Genomic DNA, 15,824 nt, shown 5'->3' on the forward strand with positions numbered 1-15,824 from the left:
AAGGTGTGCTTGTGATTCTGTGCATCTGGGTAGATGCTTCTAAAGGAGATAACCAGGTTGTCAGTTGGTTAGGCGTCTGCCTTCTGCTCAGGTCATGATCCTGGAGTCCTGGGATCAAGACCTGCATTGGGCTCCACACTCAGCAGAGAGTCTGCTTTTCCCTCTCCTTCTACCCCTCCCCCTGCCCTCCTGTGTGTGTGTGTGTGTGTGTGTGTGTGTGTGTGTGTGTCTGTGTGTGTGTGATTGGAGAGCTGCCTTTGCTGGGTTTCCTCTGTGCTTTGTGGAAAGCCCACAGCCCTGCCCAGAGCAAGAACATGACTTATAACTCCATCACATGCTCTTGGCTTCAGGAGCTGTACCGTGGCACCATGGAAACTTTCCAGAAGTTTGTGGACCTCCTTTTCCTCGAGACGCTGCCAGGCGTGATGGGCCTCTCCCGGGCAGAGTGCGAGTACTTGAGGCAGGAGGTCCAGGAGAACACAGCTCGGCAGCTGGGGCAGTCAGATCGCTTCCGGAAGCAGCAGTGGGAACTCTTCCAAGATCTCCTGGAGCAAGACAAGCAGGTGGGCATTTTGGCCAACTGGGGCTGGGGTCTGTGGTTTTTACACTTAGGAAGAATAATGAGAAATTTTATCAGTGCCTGTGCTGTGCACTTGATCAACACTGAACCCTGCTAACCCTTCACAACCAAGGTGGGCAGAGAAGAGAGTAGAGGATGGGAAGTCAGTAGATAATGCCTCTGACTGGTCCATCGAGAAAGGACAGTGATGCCTGTGCTTTCGGAGGGCAGAAGTCAACAAGAGAAGGTAGCTCCTGGGGGAGTGGACTGGTGGGGAGGTGCTCACAGGGAGCTCCTGCTTTCCAGTGAAAACCTGTTTCCTCATTAAAACTGGGGATCCATGCAGTAGATAGAATAATGATCCCCAGAGATGACCACATCCTAATACTCAGAATCTGTGATTAGTCACTAACAAGGCAGAAGAGACCTTGTCCAAGTGAGTGTATTAAGGATATTGAAATGGAGAGATGTCCTGGCATACCCAGGGGGCCCCTGTGTAATCACAGGGTCCTCCTAAAAGAGAAGGAGGAGGATCAGAGAGAAGAAGTGATGACTTGAGCAGAGGACAGTGTGGTATGGCCCCAAGCCAAGGCAGGCAGGTTCCTCCAGAAGCAGGAGCAGGCAGGTGCAGGCTACCCCCACCCTGGGGCATCCAGAAGGATCACAGGTCAGTCAGCACCTGATTTTAGCCCAGTAAGACCCATGTCAGACTTCTGACCTCCAGAACTGTAAGATCATGAATTTGCATTGTTTTAAGTCACAGAACTTGTAGTCATGTGTTATGGCAGCAATAGGAAACTAATATACATTGGTTTTTATTTTAAAAAATTAAGACTTGTAAAATAAAGGAGGAATTTCCAAATGGGACCGTACTAAAGCACCTGCATTTCCATCCTTTCCTGCTTCCTGCACACCACAGGCTGTAATAAGAACGTGTTTATTAGCCCAGTACCTAGCAGTGACCAGGTGACACAGTCCTGGCTGATGAGACAAAGTATGGTCCCTGCAAAGAGATTCCCTTCTAATACAAGAGCTGAGTGTTGCTAGGAGAAATCCCCTTCTTTGGCATTCCCTGTTCTTCCTGCCCAGAGCATGTGCAAGAGGCCTGGGGCGTGCCAGCCTTCCATTGACTTAGAGCCAGGATGCAGCAGGAGGACGCAGGTGGATGGGCTCAGGATGCCACTGTCCCAGCCCTGGACTGCCCACCCCTTGGAAGCTTGTTATAAGAAACAATTCCTGCCTCATGACCATGGGGTCCAATTCCTACCGAAGCGCACTGGCCTCCTGAAAGGGAGAGGTCTTCCAAAGCAACAAGCAGGAGCTGTCCAAGGTACCTAGTAAGGAGTTGAGGGCATTGTGCCTGCACAGGGCCGCTCACAGCCATGGGGCCGCAGAAGGCCTGGCTTCTTGTTAGACCTCCTGCTAATTCCGTTTAGTTCTCCAACAGCTGCCTTGTGTGTTCCTCTCAATCTTTCTGTCTCCTGCTCTTAGCTCTAAGTTCCTAGAGGATAGCAACTCTGCTTTCCGTTTCTCATTCCCTTATTCAAAGTCCAGAGGCTGGGACACAGTGAGGGCTCAGGAAATGTGGCTGCATTACCAACAACAATGATGCAGCTTTGGAAATTATCACAGGGTCACCTTACTATTCTTCCAAGGGATGGAGTTGAAGCTGAATCCATTGGGTTCACACCAATCCTGGGCCCAGACCACTGAATTTACAGTCTCTGGGGAGGATGGAGGACAGGCTAGCCATGCGAGTCTAATGTGCCTCTGATGAAGGCCCCCCAAACAGGAGAGAGGTCCTTTGAGAGGCAGCTGTAGTTTACAGATGGGATCCTAACCTTGTAAGCTGTTTATGTGGATTTGAGCCAGCATAGCCCTGTCCATGGGCTGGTTGGCACAGGCCGGTTACCTGAATTCCCCTGACCTCATTCATCCCTGGCATTTTGCAAAACTTGCTAAATGTCTCAGAATCTCTGCTCCTGAGTTAAAAGTAAGGATCAGGGGGCATCTGGGTGCCTCAGTCATTATGTGTCTGCCTTTGGCTCAGATCATGATCCCAGGGTCCTGGGATCAAGCCCCACATCAGGATTTCCACTCAGGGGGAAGCCTGCTTCTCCCTCTCCCACTTCCCCTGCTTGTGTTCCCTCTCTCACTGTGTCTCTCTGTGTTGAATAAATAAATAAAATCTTGGGGTGCCTGGGTGGCTCAGTGGGTTAAAGCCTCTGCCTTCAGCTCAGGTCATGATCTCAGGGTCCTGGGATCGATCCCCACATCGGGTTCTCTGCTCTGCTTCCTCCTCTCTCTATGCCTGTCTCTTCTGCCTACTTGTGATCTTTGCCTGTCAAATAAATAAATAAAATCTTAAAAATAAACAAACAAGTAAATAAATAAATAAAATCTTTTTAAAAATAAAAATAAAAATTAGTATTAAAATACCTAACAGGGTTGCAAGGTAAGACCTTTCACAAAGCTTTTCTCTCATTTAATGATACTGATATTGAAAAAAAATCCAGAACTTCATTTCTGATAAATTATTAGATCAATAGCCATAATGCATCTGCAGCCCTTGAGTTATTATAAACAAATATTAGACAATGCATAGTTACTGGTTTTTACTTCCTATTTATTTACTTAGTGAGTATACATGTGCCTGTGAATTTTCTGTGGCTTGTGCAGGAGGGTTTCAAGAGTTCTGCATGTAAGAAGCAAGCAGTGTGGTTAATGGCTTCATCAACTGATTGAATAAGTATGACCCAGGACCATTTTCTCAACGTGTATATGTCATAATTAATTTACTGATTGGTTGTTTAATTGCCTTAAATTGCCACAAGATATTTAGAGATGCACGTACATCCTCACTTACCAGATTTCCTCCTTGATGATAAAAATAAGCAATGCGCTTTCTATGATTCAGATGAATATTTAGTCTGAGAAGAAAAGCACCAACAAAACTTCATGGAAAATGAAACACACACCCGGATTGTACAAATCATTTCCCACATTGTCTTCTACCCAAAGGGCCGTAGCAATTTCGTGTCCTGTTACTCAGGGAACACAAATATTATTAAATATTATGGAATCTGTCCATTACCCATTACCCAGTTGGAACAGGTTGTAGAATGGTGGTTCTCAAAATGTAATCTGTCCTAATGTTGCTTTCTGGGCTTTTCCCCAGTCCACTGTGCTGGGTACTCCCAAAGGTGTCCCCGTCCTAATTCTTAGTGGCTATGAACATAGGACCTCATGTGGCACAAGGGACTTTATGTATGTGGTTAAGTTCAGGATCTTGAGATGGGGGAGAGTCTCCTGGACTATCCAGGTGAACCAATAGAATCACCAGGGTCCTGTATAAGTGAAAGGGAGATGCAGGAAAGTCAGAGTGATGTGGTTGGAGGAAGAAAGCCCAGCCAGCTATCACTGGACTGAAGATGGAGGGAGGGACTACTTGCCCAGGAACACAGGCGGTCTTCAGCAGCTGGAAATGGCAGGGAGGTGGAGTTTGCCCCAGAGCTTCCAGAAAGCAAGTAAGCCTGCTGACACCTCAGATTTAGCCCCTTGAGCCTCATTTTGGACTTCTGACCTGCAGAACCATAAGCTGCAGAGTTTGTGTTGTTTTCAGCTACTGAGTGGTGGGAGAAACAGCCTCAGTGGGAGAGTAGTGGACTGCCCTAGGGGAGTCTGCACTTTTTTTTTTTTTTAAGGGAAGCAGGCTCCCTGCTGAGCAGAGAGCCCAATGCAGGGCTCGATCATGACCCTGGGATCATGACCTGAGCCGAAGGCAGAGGCTTAACCCACTGAGCCATCCAGGCACCCGGGAGTCTGCACTTTTCACAGGGCATATGGCGGTGGGTGTGGTCCATAGTAGCTCGTCCCATTGTCAGTAACACCCCCCACGGTCATCAGTCCATCATGTGTTAAATCCTGACATCATCTCCCATTCTCCCCCCACTCTCCCAGCCCCACTGCAGGCAGGTTTCCCTCACCTGGCCACCGCACCTGCTCCTACCTGTTCTGAGCTCTCAGTCTCCTTTGCTGGTTCCTTCTCACCTTCACTGGAGTGGCCCAGGATGCAGCCCGGTGCCCTCCTATCCGTCTGCATGTACTTTCTTGGTGACCCATCCAGTCACATACCATCCGTCCTGGTGTCCTAAGGCTGCATGACAAATAATCACCAGTGGCTTAAGACAAAATACATTAATTATCCCACAGTTTCTGCAGGTGAGGAGTCCAGACATGGCTTCACGGAGTCCTCTGCTTGGGGTCTTGGAGCTGCAATCCAGCCCATGGCCGGGGTCTCATCTGGATTCTCGACCAGAAGAGAATCACTTCCAAGCTCACTTACATGGTTCTTGGCAGGATTCTGTCCCTCAGTTTTTGGACTGAGGGCGGCACCTTTCCTGTTTATGTCATCAGCTCAGGATGCATTCCAAACTCCACTCTCTGCCTGAGAGCTTCCTGTATTTGATGAATAGGCATGGACCTATCCCATGCCCCAAAACAGAATTGTTGGTCTTCCTGCCCAACCTCTCCATCCACACTCTTCCTCCATCTTCCCGTTGACAGGGCCAAAACCCCTGGGCTTGTCTCAACTTGCCCTTTTTTCACCCCCAATGTGGAACTGACAGAAATTCACATAGACTCTCCTTTCTGTCTAGTCCAGAACGGAACCACTTTCATCATGTCTGCCTTTACACCTGGTCACAGGTACCACACCTCTCATCTGTGACAGCAGGCCCCCAGTTTCCCTGAATCTGCCTCCACTGCTGTGATCTATTCTCAACCCCCAGCCAGAGTGATCCTTCAAAAACATACCACATGACATTGATTTTTAAGATGCACATTTTAAAAACATTTAACAGCCTGGACGTTGAGATGCATCATAATTTAATTGGCAGTGATTTGTCTCCCTTAGTGATACTTAAAACAATTATGCATCTTATAATTGCCAGTACATCAGCTTTGCTAAAAGACACAGTCACATTGTGTCACTTCTTTGCTATAACCCCCCAGTGGCTTTTTTCTTCATGCGGAGAAAAGCCAGGATCCTCACCATGCCCTATGAGGCCCTCCATGTCAGGGTCTGGCTTCCCTCTGACCTCCTTGTTCTGCTGAAGTCTTTGCTCCCATGTCACCCTCCTGTGAGACCACCCCCGCAATGAAGCCTGCCCTGACTGTGTTTTTTAAAACAGCAATGTTCCCTTCCCTCAGCATGACGCTGTTTGCCTGAGGTGCTGGCTTTAGAACGAGCCACCTGTAACTCGCCCCTTTTATGGGAAGACACTACAAAACCATGAGGGTGTACCAGTCATGTCCTGATTGCTTCTCCCTTTCGCTCCTTGGTAACTATGCACTTGAAATAAAGAGTAAACTTGCCCAAGGTCACAAAATTACCAGGTAACAATGACCAGGTCAGCACTCTAGCCCACTGAAGCAGCTTGTTGCTTCTGAATTTAAGCATTCATGAGCCAGCATTTGATAACATTGGAGAGGTTGGTGTGACAATTGTAGGCACCTTGGAGTTGGATGGCCTTGGTCCCCTCGACTGTGTTTGAGTCCTGTTGCTGTTTTTATCTGCATTCTGAAGTACCCACCAAAGACCCCCCATATACTTTAGTGACTGTTCATTTACCAATTAGAGCAGCAAGGCTCTACAGAATTTTCTTCTTCTTCTTCTTCTTTTTTTTTTTTTTTGAGGGGGCTGGGGTTGGGGCAGGAGAGAGAGAGAATCTCTGCCTAATTCTCCATTGAGTGTGAAGCCTGAATCAGGGCTCAATCACAACCCTGAGATCATGACCTGAGCCCAAATCAAGAGTCAGAGGCTTAATGAACTGAGCCACCCTGGCTGTAGAGAATTTTTCTATATGAAGTTCTAGCCCCCTAAGCACTCTGACAGGTTCTTGTAGACTCCTTACAAGAGAAGTCAGAGATTGACTTTGATGAAAATTCCAGGGGCACCTGGGTGGCTCAATCAGTTAAGCATCTGCCTTCAACTCAGGTCATGATCCCAGGGTTCTGGGATCGAGTCCCATGTCAGGCTCTTCACTGAGCATATCTGCTTAAGATTCTCTCTCTCCTTCTCCCTCTGCTCTTCCTGCTCCCATCTCAAAAAAAAAAAAAAAAAAAAAAAAAGGGATCCAAAGCCATAAAGATAAGATCTAAACAACACCATTGGTGATCTGAGGCTTCTTTGTAGGGTTTTTGTGGATGATATGAAGGTCTCCATTGAGAAGCCCAAAGAATCTACAAACTATTGCATCTATTCAAATTGCTTAGTAAATTTCCCAGATACAAAATCAGCATCCCAAGGCAGCAGATTTCCTGCAATACCAGAAGCACTGAGTGATAAAACCAATAAGGATCCTCTTCAGAATAAAAGCTGTAGGGTGTCTAAAAATAAACCTGACCAAAGTGTGTAAGAGCTTAGTGGAGAAGTTTATAAACTGATGTTGGAGGCATAAAGTAAGACTGAAGAGAAATGCCATGTTCTTGAATGGGAAAACTTGATCTTGGAAAGATGGTGATCCTCTCCAAATTAATCTATAAAGTCAGTCCAATTACAAGAAAATCCAAAAGACAGTTTTCCAAAACTTGACATATGAAAGGCAAAGCAACCAAGAATAGCTAAGACAGTTTTGTTTTAGAGAATATGGGAGAATTTTCCCTGAAGTCTACACAGTTTTGCTATAAAGCAACAGATATTAAAGCAACATGGTGTTGGTGCAGAAATAAAAAGACCCAAAGACTAAGAGAGCCTAGAATGACATTTGTGTATACGTAGAAACTGTGTATGATAAGGTACATGACAGGCCAGGCATAAAAAGATAAATTAATAAATGGTGCTGGGACAACTGGTAACTATTTGTGCAGAAAAAATTAGATGCCTTCCTCATGCCACGGAAAATGAATGTTCAATGTTTTAAGACTTAAATGCAAACTAGAAATTTAGAAAATCTTTAGAAGGAACTGTAAGAGAAAATTTTAATGAAATCAAAGGAGAAAAGGTTCTTGGAAACAAGAAACAAAAGGCGTGTTCCAACAAAGCGATGATGGGTGATGTGACCTTGAGCTGACCCCTGTTGCTCTGTGCTGGATTTAGGTGTGGATGGAGGAGCATACCCTGTCCTCTGTGCTGCAGACGCACCTGCAAGATGACCATGAGGGCATCGTCCACCAGGTCTTGGGCCGACTCGGTGGCCTCAGTGAAGAGTGAGTACAGATCTCTGAAGGAGTGGGGGCCTACATCTTGTGTGATCTCCATGCTAACCTCAGTGTTCTCATCTGTTAGATGGGCACATTAACTGTCCCTTGCCATTCTTACAGTGTGGTTTTGAGACCAACCAATCTGGAAGGGTAAATGTGGAGAAGAGTGATAGCAGAGTGCTATGGATAAAAAGCTTGCAATCAGAGTTAATCTGGGAAAATCTTGCCCTCAATTTCCTCATCCATAAAATGGGCTAATAATACTTACTTCATAGCGCTCTTTTTCATAGCAACATTCTTGAATACTTTTTTTGGAAGTATAATTTACATGTATTATTTTAAGTCTACAACTCAACGACTTTTGGTACATTTACAGAGTTCTTCAGCTATGACCATGATCCAAATTTAGAACATTTTCTATCACTTAAAAAGCCTCCATGTCCCCATTTTCAGCCACTCCCAATTTATTAATAAATCCATATTCTTCTCTATTTTTTTAAAAAAGATTTTATTTGTTATTTGAGAGAGAGAGAACAAACCAGGGGGAGCAACAGAGAGGGAGGGAGAAACAGACACCCTACTGAGCAGAGAACCTGATATGGGACTCAATCTGGGGATTCTGAGATTATTACCTGAGCCAAAGGCAGATGCTTAACACACTGAGTCACCAGGCATCTCTCTTTTCTACTTTTTCTATAGTTAATAGTGTAGTACCATATTCAAATTCCTCTAAAATATTTGTGTTTCCTTGTTTTATATAAGAAAAATTATTTCGATAAAACTGTTTTTCTAGTTGCCAGCCTTTTCCAGGACCCTGGTGTGTGTATACATCAAGAAGTAGGTGGATATCTGTCATATTGGATACAATAGGGGAAGGAGACGACAACAAGCAGAAAAACCTTGTGAGCCATGCTAAGATGATAGGGAGTGATTGGAAGATTTGTCCAGCCTGAAACTTGTGTCTTTTATTTGTACTAATATTTGGTCCAATTATATTTAATGTAAATCTTAATATTGTTATATTTTGATTTTTAATCTATCATCTTACTGTTTGTTTTATATTTGTTTTCTGCTGCTCTGTGTTCTCTCTCTTCTGTCACCTTCTTTTGGATTCGTTTTTTCTTTTTTTAATTTTAATTTATCTGTCTTTTGGCATGTTAGCTATGTATTCTTTACTGTGCTTTTAGTTGTTCAAAGATTTTAAATTGCATCCTTGATGTGTCAAAAATCTGATATACACTAATATATTCCTTCTTCCGGGAAATATGGACACCTTAGAACACTTTAATTCCATTTATTCCTCTCTCATAGAGTATGATTTTTTAGTAGATATTTTACTTCTCTATTTTAACCCTATGAGATGTTATCATTATTATTTTATGCAGTCAACATTTACTTAGTTTTGTTCACGTATTTATCCTTTTTTGTTGCTCTTGATTCTTTCCTGTATCTTTAGGGATCCATTTGGGATTATTTTCCTTTGCGGGAAGTTTCTCTTTATTTCAGATCTGCTAGAACCTAAATTCTCTTAGGTTTTATTTGTCTGAAAAGGTCTGTCTCATCTTCACATTTGAGGAATATTTTTATTGGGTATAAAATCCTAGCTTGGTTGTTATTTTTTAAATGCTTTTAAAGATAATCTTTCATATTCTGGTTTCAGTTATTTCTGGCTGCTTTTAAGATTTTTCTTTTGTTGGAGTGCCTGGGTGGCTCAGTCATTAAGCGGCTGCCTTTGGCTTGGGTCCTGGGATCGAGCTCCACATCGGGCTCCCTCCTTGGCAGGAGGCCTGCTTTCTCCCTCTCCCACTCCCACTGCTTGTGTTCCCTCTCTTACTATGTCTCTCTCCATCAAATAAATAAATAAAATCTTAAAAAAAAAGATTTTCTTTTGTTCTTTGGTTTTCATCAGTTTATTATATATGCCTAAACATGCATATGGCTTCCATGGGTAATTCTTGTTTGTTTGCATAATAAACTTGCAGTGCCTCTTGAATCTTCTTTGGTTTGCTGTATTTCATCAGTTTTTTAAAATCCTCAGCCATTATCTCCTTAATATTCCTTTTGCCCAGTCTTTCCCTACATTTCTAGAGCTCCAACTATACATTTTATTAGACTTTTTCACCATATCCCACATACATCTTATATGCTATCCCATATTTTTCATTCTTTTGTTCTGTGTGATTCAGGCTGGATACTTATTTTGAGCTGTCTTCTAGTTCACACTCTCTTAAGCAATGTCCCATCTGCTGTTAAATCCATCCACAGTTCTTAATGTTGGTACTGAATTTTCAGTTCTAGAACTTCCATTTGTCCAGCCTGAAACTTGTGTCTTTTATTTGTACTAATATTTATTTGTACTTATTTTGAGCTGTATTCTAGTTCACGCTCTCTTAAGCATAGTTTTCTTCATAGTTTTCTGTTGTCTCCTGAAATTCTTCATCTTATCATTTAATTTATTAAATGTATTCATCATAACTATTGTAAAGGTTTTGTCTGATTATCTCAATATCTGATATCTTTCAGGTGTCTTTCTATTGTCTATTTTTTCTTTCTATTTTTGACCATTTCTTATCTGTTTACAAGTCTGGTTATTTTTATTGAATGCTGGACCCTGTATTTGAAAATTGTAGAGATCATTTAAGGTTTTGAATAATGAGATCTTCCTCCAGAAAGGATTTATCTTAATTCTAGCAGGGATTTCACTTAATGGCAGATCTGTGACCCTATTTGTGAATGTAGCTGATTCAAAATTAAGCTTCCATAAAGGATGATTCCTTATTCTTAGGACAAGAGCCCCAGCTGAAAGCCTGGAGTGTTTGCCAGGTCTCTCCTCCTTAGTATGTTGACTGCCAACACACTCCTCAGCTTTTCAGGCTGTCAGAAAATACCAAATGTGGACTTCTCTTGTAGACCCGGTTCTTCACTAGAGTCATTGGGATGGGAACTCAAAAATAGTCTACAGTTTCGGTTCTGGATGCATTGATTTTTCAAGTTATGTAAGAAATTCAAGTGGATATCTACTGAAGACAGCTGCATATATGCATCAGAAACTAGGGGCAGGATAAAATAAAGTTGAAAAGATGAATAAAAGAACAGATGGCTGAATACAGGTGAACAGCCGTGTCTAAGAGAACAGGCAGCATGAGATGAGACAATTCCAACCTACTGCCTTCTGGAAAGGCTCCCTGAGGAGCTGGGCTACTTGAGGTATTGTTTCTTGGTAGCTTAATGTATTAGGGTTGTCCAGAGACACAGAACGAACAGGGGATGTATACACAGGCAAGCTGGAGACCCCAGAGAGACAGTGGTGTATTTCCAGTCCCAAGTCTGAAGGCTTGACACCCAGGAAGAGCTTATATCTTGGTTTGAGTCCAAAGGCAGGGGGGAAGAACCCCATATTCCAGACCAATGCAACCCATGGGAGGTTCAGCCTTTTCTTATCTTCAGGACTTCCACTGACTGGATGGGGCTCACCTACATTAGGAAGTGCAGTCTGGTTTACCCCACCTACTGACCCAAACATTAATCTCATCCAGAATAATATTCGGGCATCCTGTGAACATTCTGGCTGACAAATAAAGGTAACCATCACGTTCAGTGAAGCCAAGAGCATTGACTCCCAGCCCCGTGCCCACTTTCCTCAAAGGTCCACATGGTGCATCCTGCAGGGACATGACCTTCTGCTGCGCTCCGCCCTCCGGAGGCTGGCTCTCCGGGGCAGCGCCATCACCACGCTGACCCACATGAGACTTTCCGGGAAAAAGAGTCTTCTCCAGGAGTTGCGTGAGCAGCATGCCCTGGAGCAGGGCTCCTCCCAGTGTCTGGATGAACATCAGTGGCAGCTACTCAGAGCCTTGGTAAGATCGGCATATCCGCCCTCTACTGGCCCAGCCAGGCAATGCCACTCCATCAGGTTCCAGTCTCAGCCATGATTGCCAAAGCCCAAATCTTGGCGCCCCTGTTGGTGCAGGGTGAGAAAATGGCAGCCTCCGGAGGGAGGATGTGGGGAGTAACAGGTGTGCGAGAGGGCTTTAGTGTCTGCTATATTGAGAATTATGCTAAACACGAGTATGAAATCAGAAAACAGACCCATACCATCATTATCAGGGTGCTGGGAGGAAGGGGTCCTATGATCTGTTTTAAGGCTTGAACAAGTCGAAATAAAGGATTTATAATATGTGGGGCTGGGATTTAAACCCAAGCAGGCCGACTGCTCCTGTGGAGCCACTGAGCTATTGGAACAGCTGGTGTTTTGACACATTAGAGAGGGAAAAGCTCACGGTCACTTTCCTTTTACCTGGGAGAGCTCCATGGGAAGCAGGCAGGACTGGCCCTCCTGCCTCTGACCCCCTTCACCTCCTCCTCCAGCTCAGATTCCCTGCCCTGGCTTCTGTGACATGCCAGATTATACTCAGACTCAGCTCTGGCTTCGAAACCTAGCTCTGCTGTGTGACTTCTACAAAGTTTTTAATGTCTCTGGACCTCTATATCCTCATCACTCCCAGTGTTCAGGCCTCATGATGTTTTGGAAGAATGAGGAAGTTATTGTAGTTCTTGAGAAGCCTCAGATGGCACTGGGCACACAGTTGGTGCTCAATAAATGCTTTGGGGGGATTTCTTCAGCAGACACCCAGGCTCATCCATTGTTGACTTTGCAAGCCCAGAGGTCCCCACTTTCTGCCTTTCTCAATCCCTTCCTCAACCCTGCTGGGGTGCTGGGCTGACACCTCCCCATCCAGGCCCCGGCCAGAGCTTCCCCACGGTGCAGCAGCAGAGGCTCTCCCTCTCCCATTCCCTCCAGGAGGCGCGGGTCGTGGAGGAGGCCAGCAGGCTGGAGGAGGAGGGTCAGCAGATCCGGCTGCAGCTCCAGCAGCAGCTCCTGGCTGAGGCCCAGGAAGTCGGGCGGCTCCTGCAGCAGCATACAGAGCGAGCCATCGGGCAGGCGCTGCTGGGGCATGCTCGCAACGCAGCCACCAAGAGTCGGGCCAAGGACAGGGACGACTTCCAGGTGTGAGGGGAACCCAAGGGGCAAGAGGGATTGGGATGGGGTGCGGGTGGCAGGGCGTGGCTTCCTCCTTGTACAGGCAACGATGATAAGCCATAGGAATAAAAATAACAACAGTCAGAAGTAGGGAGCACTGTACTTCTGAGTCCACCTGTATGGACCCTGTCTCACCAGGCTTGCACTGAAATGTGGCACAGAAAGTTTAGTTTCCTTTCCCTTTCAGATGGGAAAACAGGCTAATCATGGGCAAGACATGTTTAAAGCCTTCCAGATTTAAAAAGTGGTTGGCTTGGGGCTGGAACCTGCATGGCCAGCACATGCTCTGTTTCCCCTCTGCTGCCTCTCACCTTGAACCATAAGGAAAGATGAGACACCTCCACTTGTGGCTGATGTCCACAGTAAGAGTGTCTGTGGCTGGCTTGCACAGCAGGTGCCACAGATTTGAAACCTGTAACAGCTAGCTGTCATTGTGATGTGCCCAGATGCTTGTGGGCTTCATTCATGAGCTCGTTCCTTCAAATACAGTTCCTTTACCAATACACATTGCAAAGAGTTGGACCCACATTGCTGGGATGCCCCCTCTCCTTCCAAATATCTCAGGTCTGCTACACACAATCCAGACATCCGGGCTGTGCCTGGATTGTGACGTTGGTAGGGTCACTGCCTTGCCCTAATATTCTACACCTCTTACCTGATAAGAGCTCACAGCATGAAAATGGAATAAATATAAGCATGGCATCCCTTCCCAGAGGGGGTCTTAGTCAGGCTAGGGTATGGTGCTCCCTCCCATAAACCTACAAGAAAGAACAGGTGCTCCATTTCTGGAAGAATGCTCCTTTATTCAAGCTCCAGCCACAGGACTTTTTGTCCCTGAGCCCTATGGCAGACGCTGGGCTAGTGATCAGGTGGACAGCATCTCCCCTCTGTGGGACTTACCAGCTCCTACCAGATGGGCAGGACACAGAGGGGAGCAGACAGTGCCCCCACTCCTATGGCAGGGAGGAAGGAGGACAGAAAGCCTGATGGTGCTGGTGGGTCCAACGACTTGGGAGGGAGTGGAGAAGAGGGACTTCCTGTCTCCCCGTTCCGGTTCCGGCTCCGTGTTCTAAATGGAAGTGAAAGCAGGCCACAGCCATCAGTGGCAGCTCCTGACCAGAAGTGCAAGGCCAGGTCCAAGGTCCTTGGAGAAGTGGAGTTGGAGCCCCTCTGTGAGAATGCCCAAGTCAGCACAGAGGGAGAGAGACAGGGCACGTTGTGGGATGAGTGTGGCTGTGGGAGCTGTAGATGCTCAGACCTGCTCCCCCACCCTCTTCACCTCCACAGCCTCCAAAAGCAGGATACGTTTCTCAGATAATGCTTGGAGAATAAGTGAACAGAATAGCTCTAGAGACATAACGTAATCAACCCCACAGCAGTAACTACTTGGTAATAAATGGGCATTTCTTTTCTTGCCCAAAGCCTGGAACCATTCGATAAATGGTTTGTAGAAATGGGAACCCTTGAGTCTGACTCTCTCCCATCATCTTATGAAGTAATGGCTGGTGGCTTTGCCAGTGCACAGCCAACACGTCCATGAGGAGGGGACATTTCCTCTCCACTTTGGGCCTGAAGGTTTATCACCTGAGAATGCGTACTGCTGCCTGTAACAGAAAGACTTGCTAAAATGGCAAATAAATAGAAGTTATTCACCCCACATAACAAGAAATGTGGAGGTAGGTGGCTTCAAGCTAGCACAGAGGCTCTGTGATGTGACAAAGCACCAACTCTTTCTTTCCACTCCACCATTCTTGATGTTAGTTTGCTGTCTCATAGTCTCGAAATGGCCACTTCCCCTCCAGACATCAGATTTGCATTCCAGGCAGAAAGAAGAAAACAGCAGAATCTTCACCACACACTAAGCTTTGCCTTCACGTTTGTAAAGGGAAGGTCCCCCATCAGTCTTTCTCTAACACTGTGTCTCATTGGCTGGAACTGGGTCATACGGCCAGCCCCCGACCACCCCTGCCTAAGGAAATAAGGTCACCAAGAAGGGTGTAAACCAAGCACACACTGCTTGCTCCCTGACCAGTCAAGGCTGGGAGTTGTGGAAGCCAAGTACCAGGACAAGGGGAGGCAGGGGACCCTGCGTGCAACTTCCTTGCTGAGTCTTTTGCCTCCTGCCACAGAGGACACTGACAGAGGCAGCCGTGGAGAGCGTTTATGTGACCAGCACTGGGGTCGACCGGCTCGTGCAAGCCTATTACCAGCAGATCAGGAGGGTCATGGAGGACCATGAGGAGAGGAGACTCCAGCATCTGGAGACCCTGCAAGGTACGGCGCCCTCCTCAGGGAAGCCCCGCAGGCCATGGGTGGGACATGCCCGATGGCTCTGGATACTTCATGGTTCTCCAGAGTAAGGGCTGGGCTGGGCCAGCAGGAGACAGACGAGGCTGCCACACTGAGCATTCAGGGGCATTCACTAACCCTCCAAGCGTTGGTGTCCCCATCTGTGGGGCTAGGGTTGGGCTCACTCTCCCTGCATCCTCTGAGCTCTGACCTCCTGCTTCCCTGACACCCCAGCTCTAATGTGAGGATTTCTCCATCAATGCATTGAAATGATAAACTTAACTGTCCCCATGAGCAATTCTGGCTTCATTTGTACTTCGTTGTTGAACAGCCACAGAAGGTTATGTCCCTAGAGATCACCCAGGTTAGAGACCATCCAGGTTAAACCTCTCTGTACATTCTAGAAAGCTCCTCCCTCTCCTCCAGGGGTGCAGGGTCTGTGAGGGAAGCCGTGCTTTCTTGTGCATCCGGAGGCTTTCCCAGGGCGAGCATGGGTGCTAGGTAAACACATATGCTCCGAGAGCAGGTGTCCCACTGATCTTTGTGCCCCAGCCCTGCCCCAGACCTGGCACAGACGTGTCCAGACATGCCCCCAATCTCGTGTGTTGAATGGCCTAGGTGAGAGAACGGAGAATTACAAGCTGCGGACAAAGCAAGGCCTCGGGGAGCCTTCCTCAGGGAGCCCAGTGGCAGGTGGAGCTGGCAAAGCCTGCAAGGCGGTCCATCAGAGGT

The 15,824-nt window shown here is 46.4% G+C and overlaps 1 protein-coding gene across 3 annotated transcripts in view; it reads left to right on the forward strand.

Moving 5' to 3' along the window:
- EVC (EvC ciliary complex subunit 1) overlaps window positions 1-15,824 on the forward strand; it is a 62,158-nt gene that overhangs the window by 38,425 nt on the left and 7,909 nt on the right. For 2 of the 3 annotated variants that reach the window (XM_082727466.1, XM_082727467.1), the window contains 6 exons: window positions 351-563; window positions 7,659-7,768; window positions 11,409-11,619; window positions 12,564-12,770; window positions 14,933-15,077; window positions 15,711-15,822. In XM_082727466.1, the coding sequence (XP_082583592.1) occupies window positions 351-563; window positions 7,659-7,768; window positions 11,409-11,619; window positions 12,564-12,770; window positions 14,933-15,077; window positions 15,711-15,822 (998 nt within the window). Of the gene's footprint in view, window positions 1-350; window positions 564-7,658; window positions 7,769-11,408; window positions 11,620-12,563; window positions 12,771-14,932; window positions 15,078-15,710; window positions 15,823-15,824 lie in introns of those variants that run through there. The other variant, XR_014310864.1, reaches the window with a different exon arrangement.

This window comes from Mustela nivalis (genome assembly GCF_964662115.1).
Source record: "Mustela nivalis genome assembly, chromosome: 4".
In the NCBI taxonomy this organism is placed as follows: domain Eukaryota; kingdom Metazoa; phylum Chordata; class Mammalia; order Carnivora; family Mustelidae; genus Mustela; species Mustela nivalis.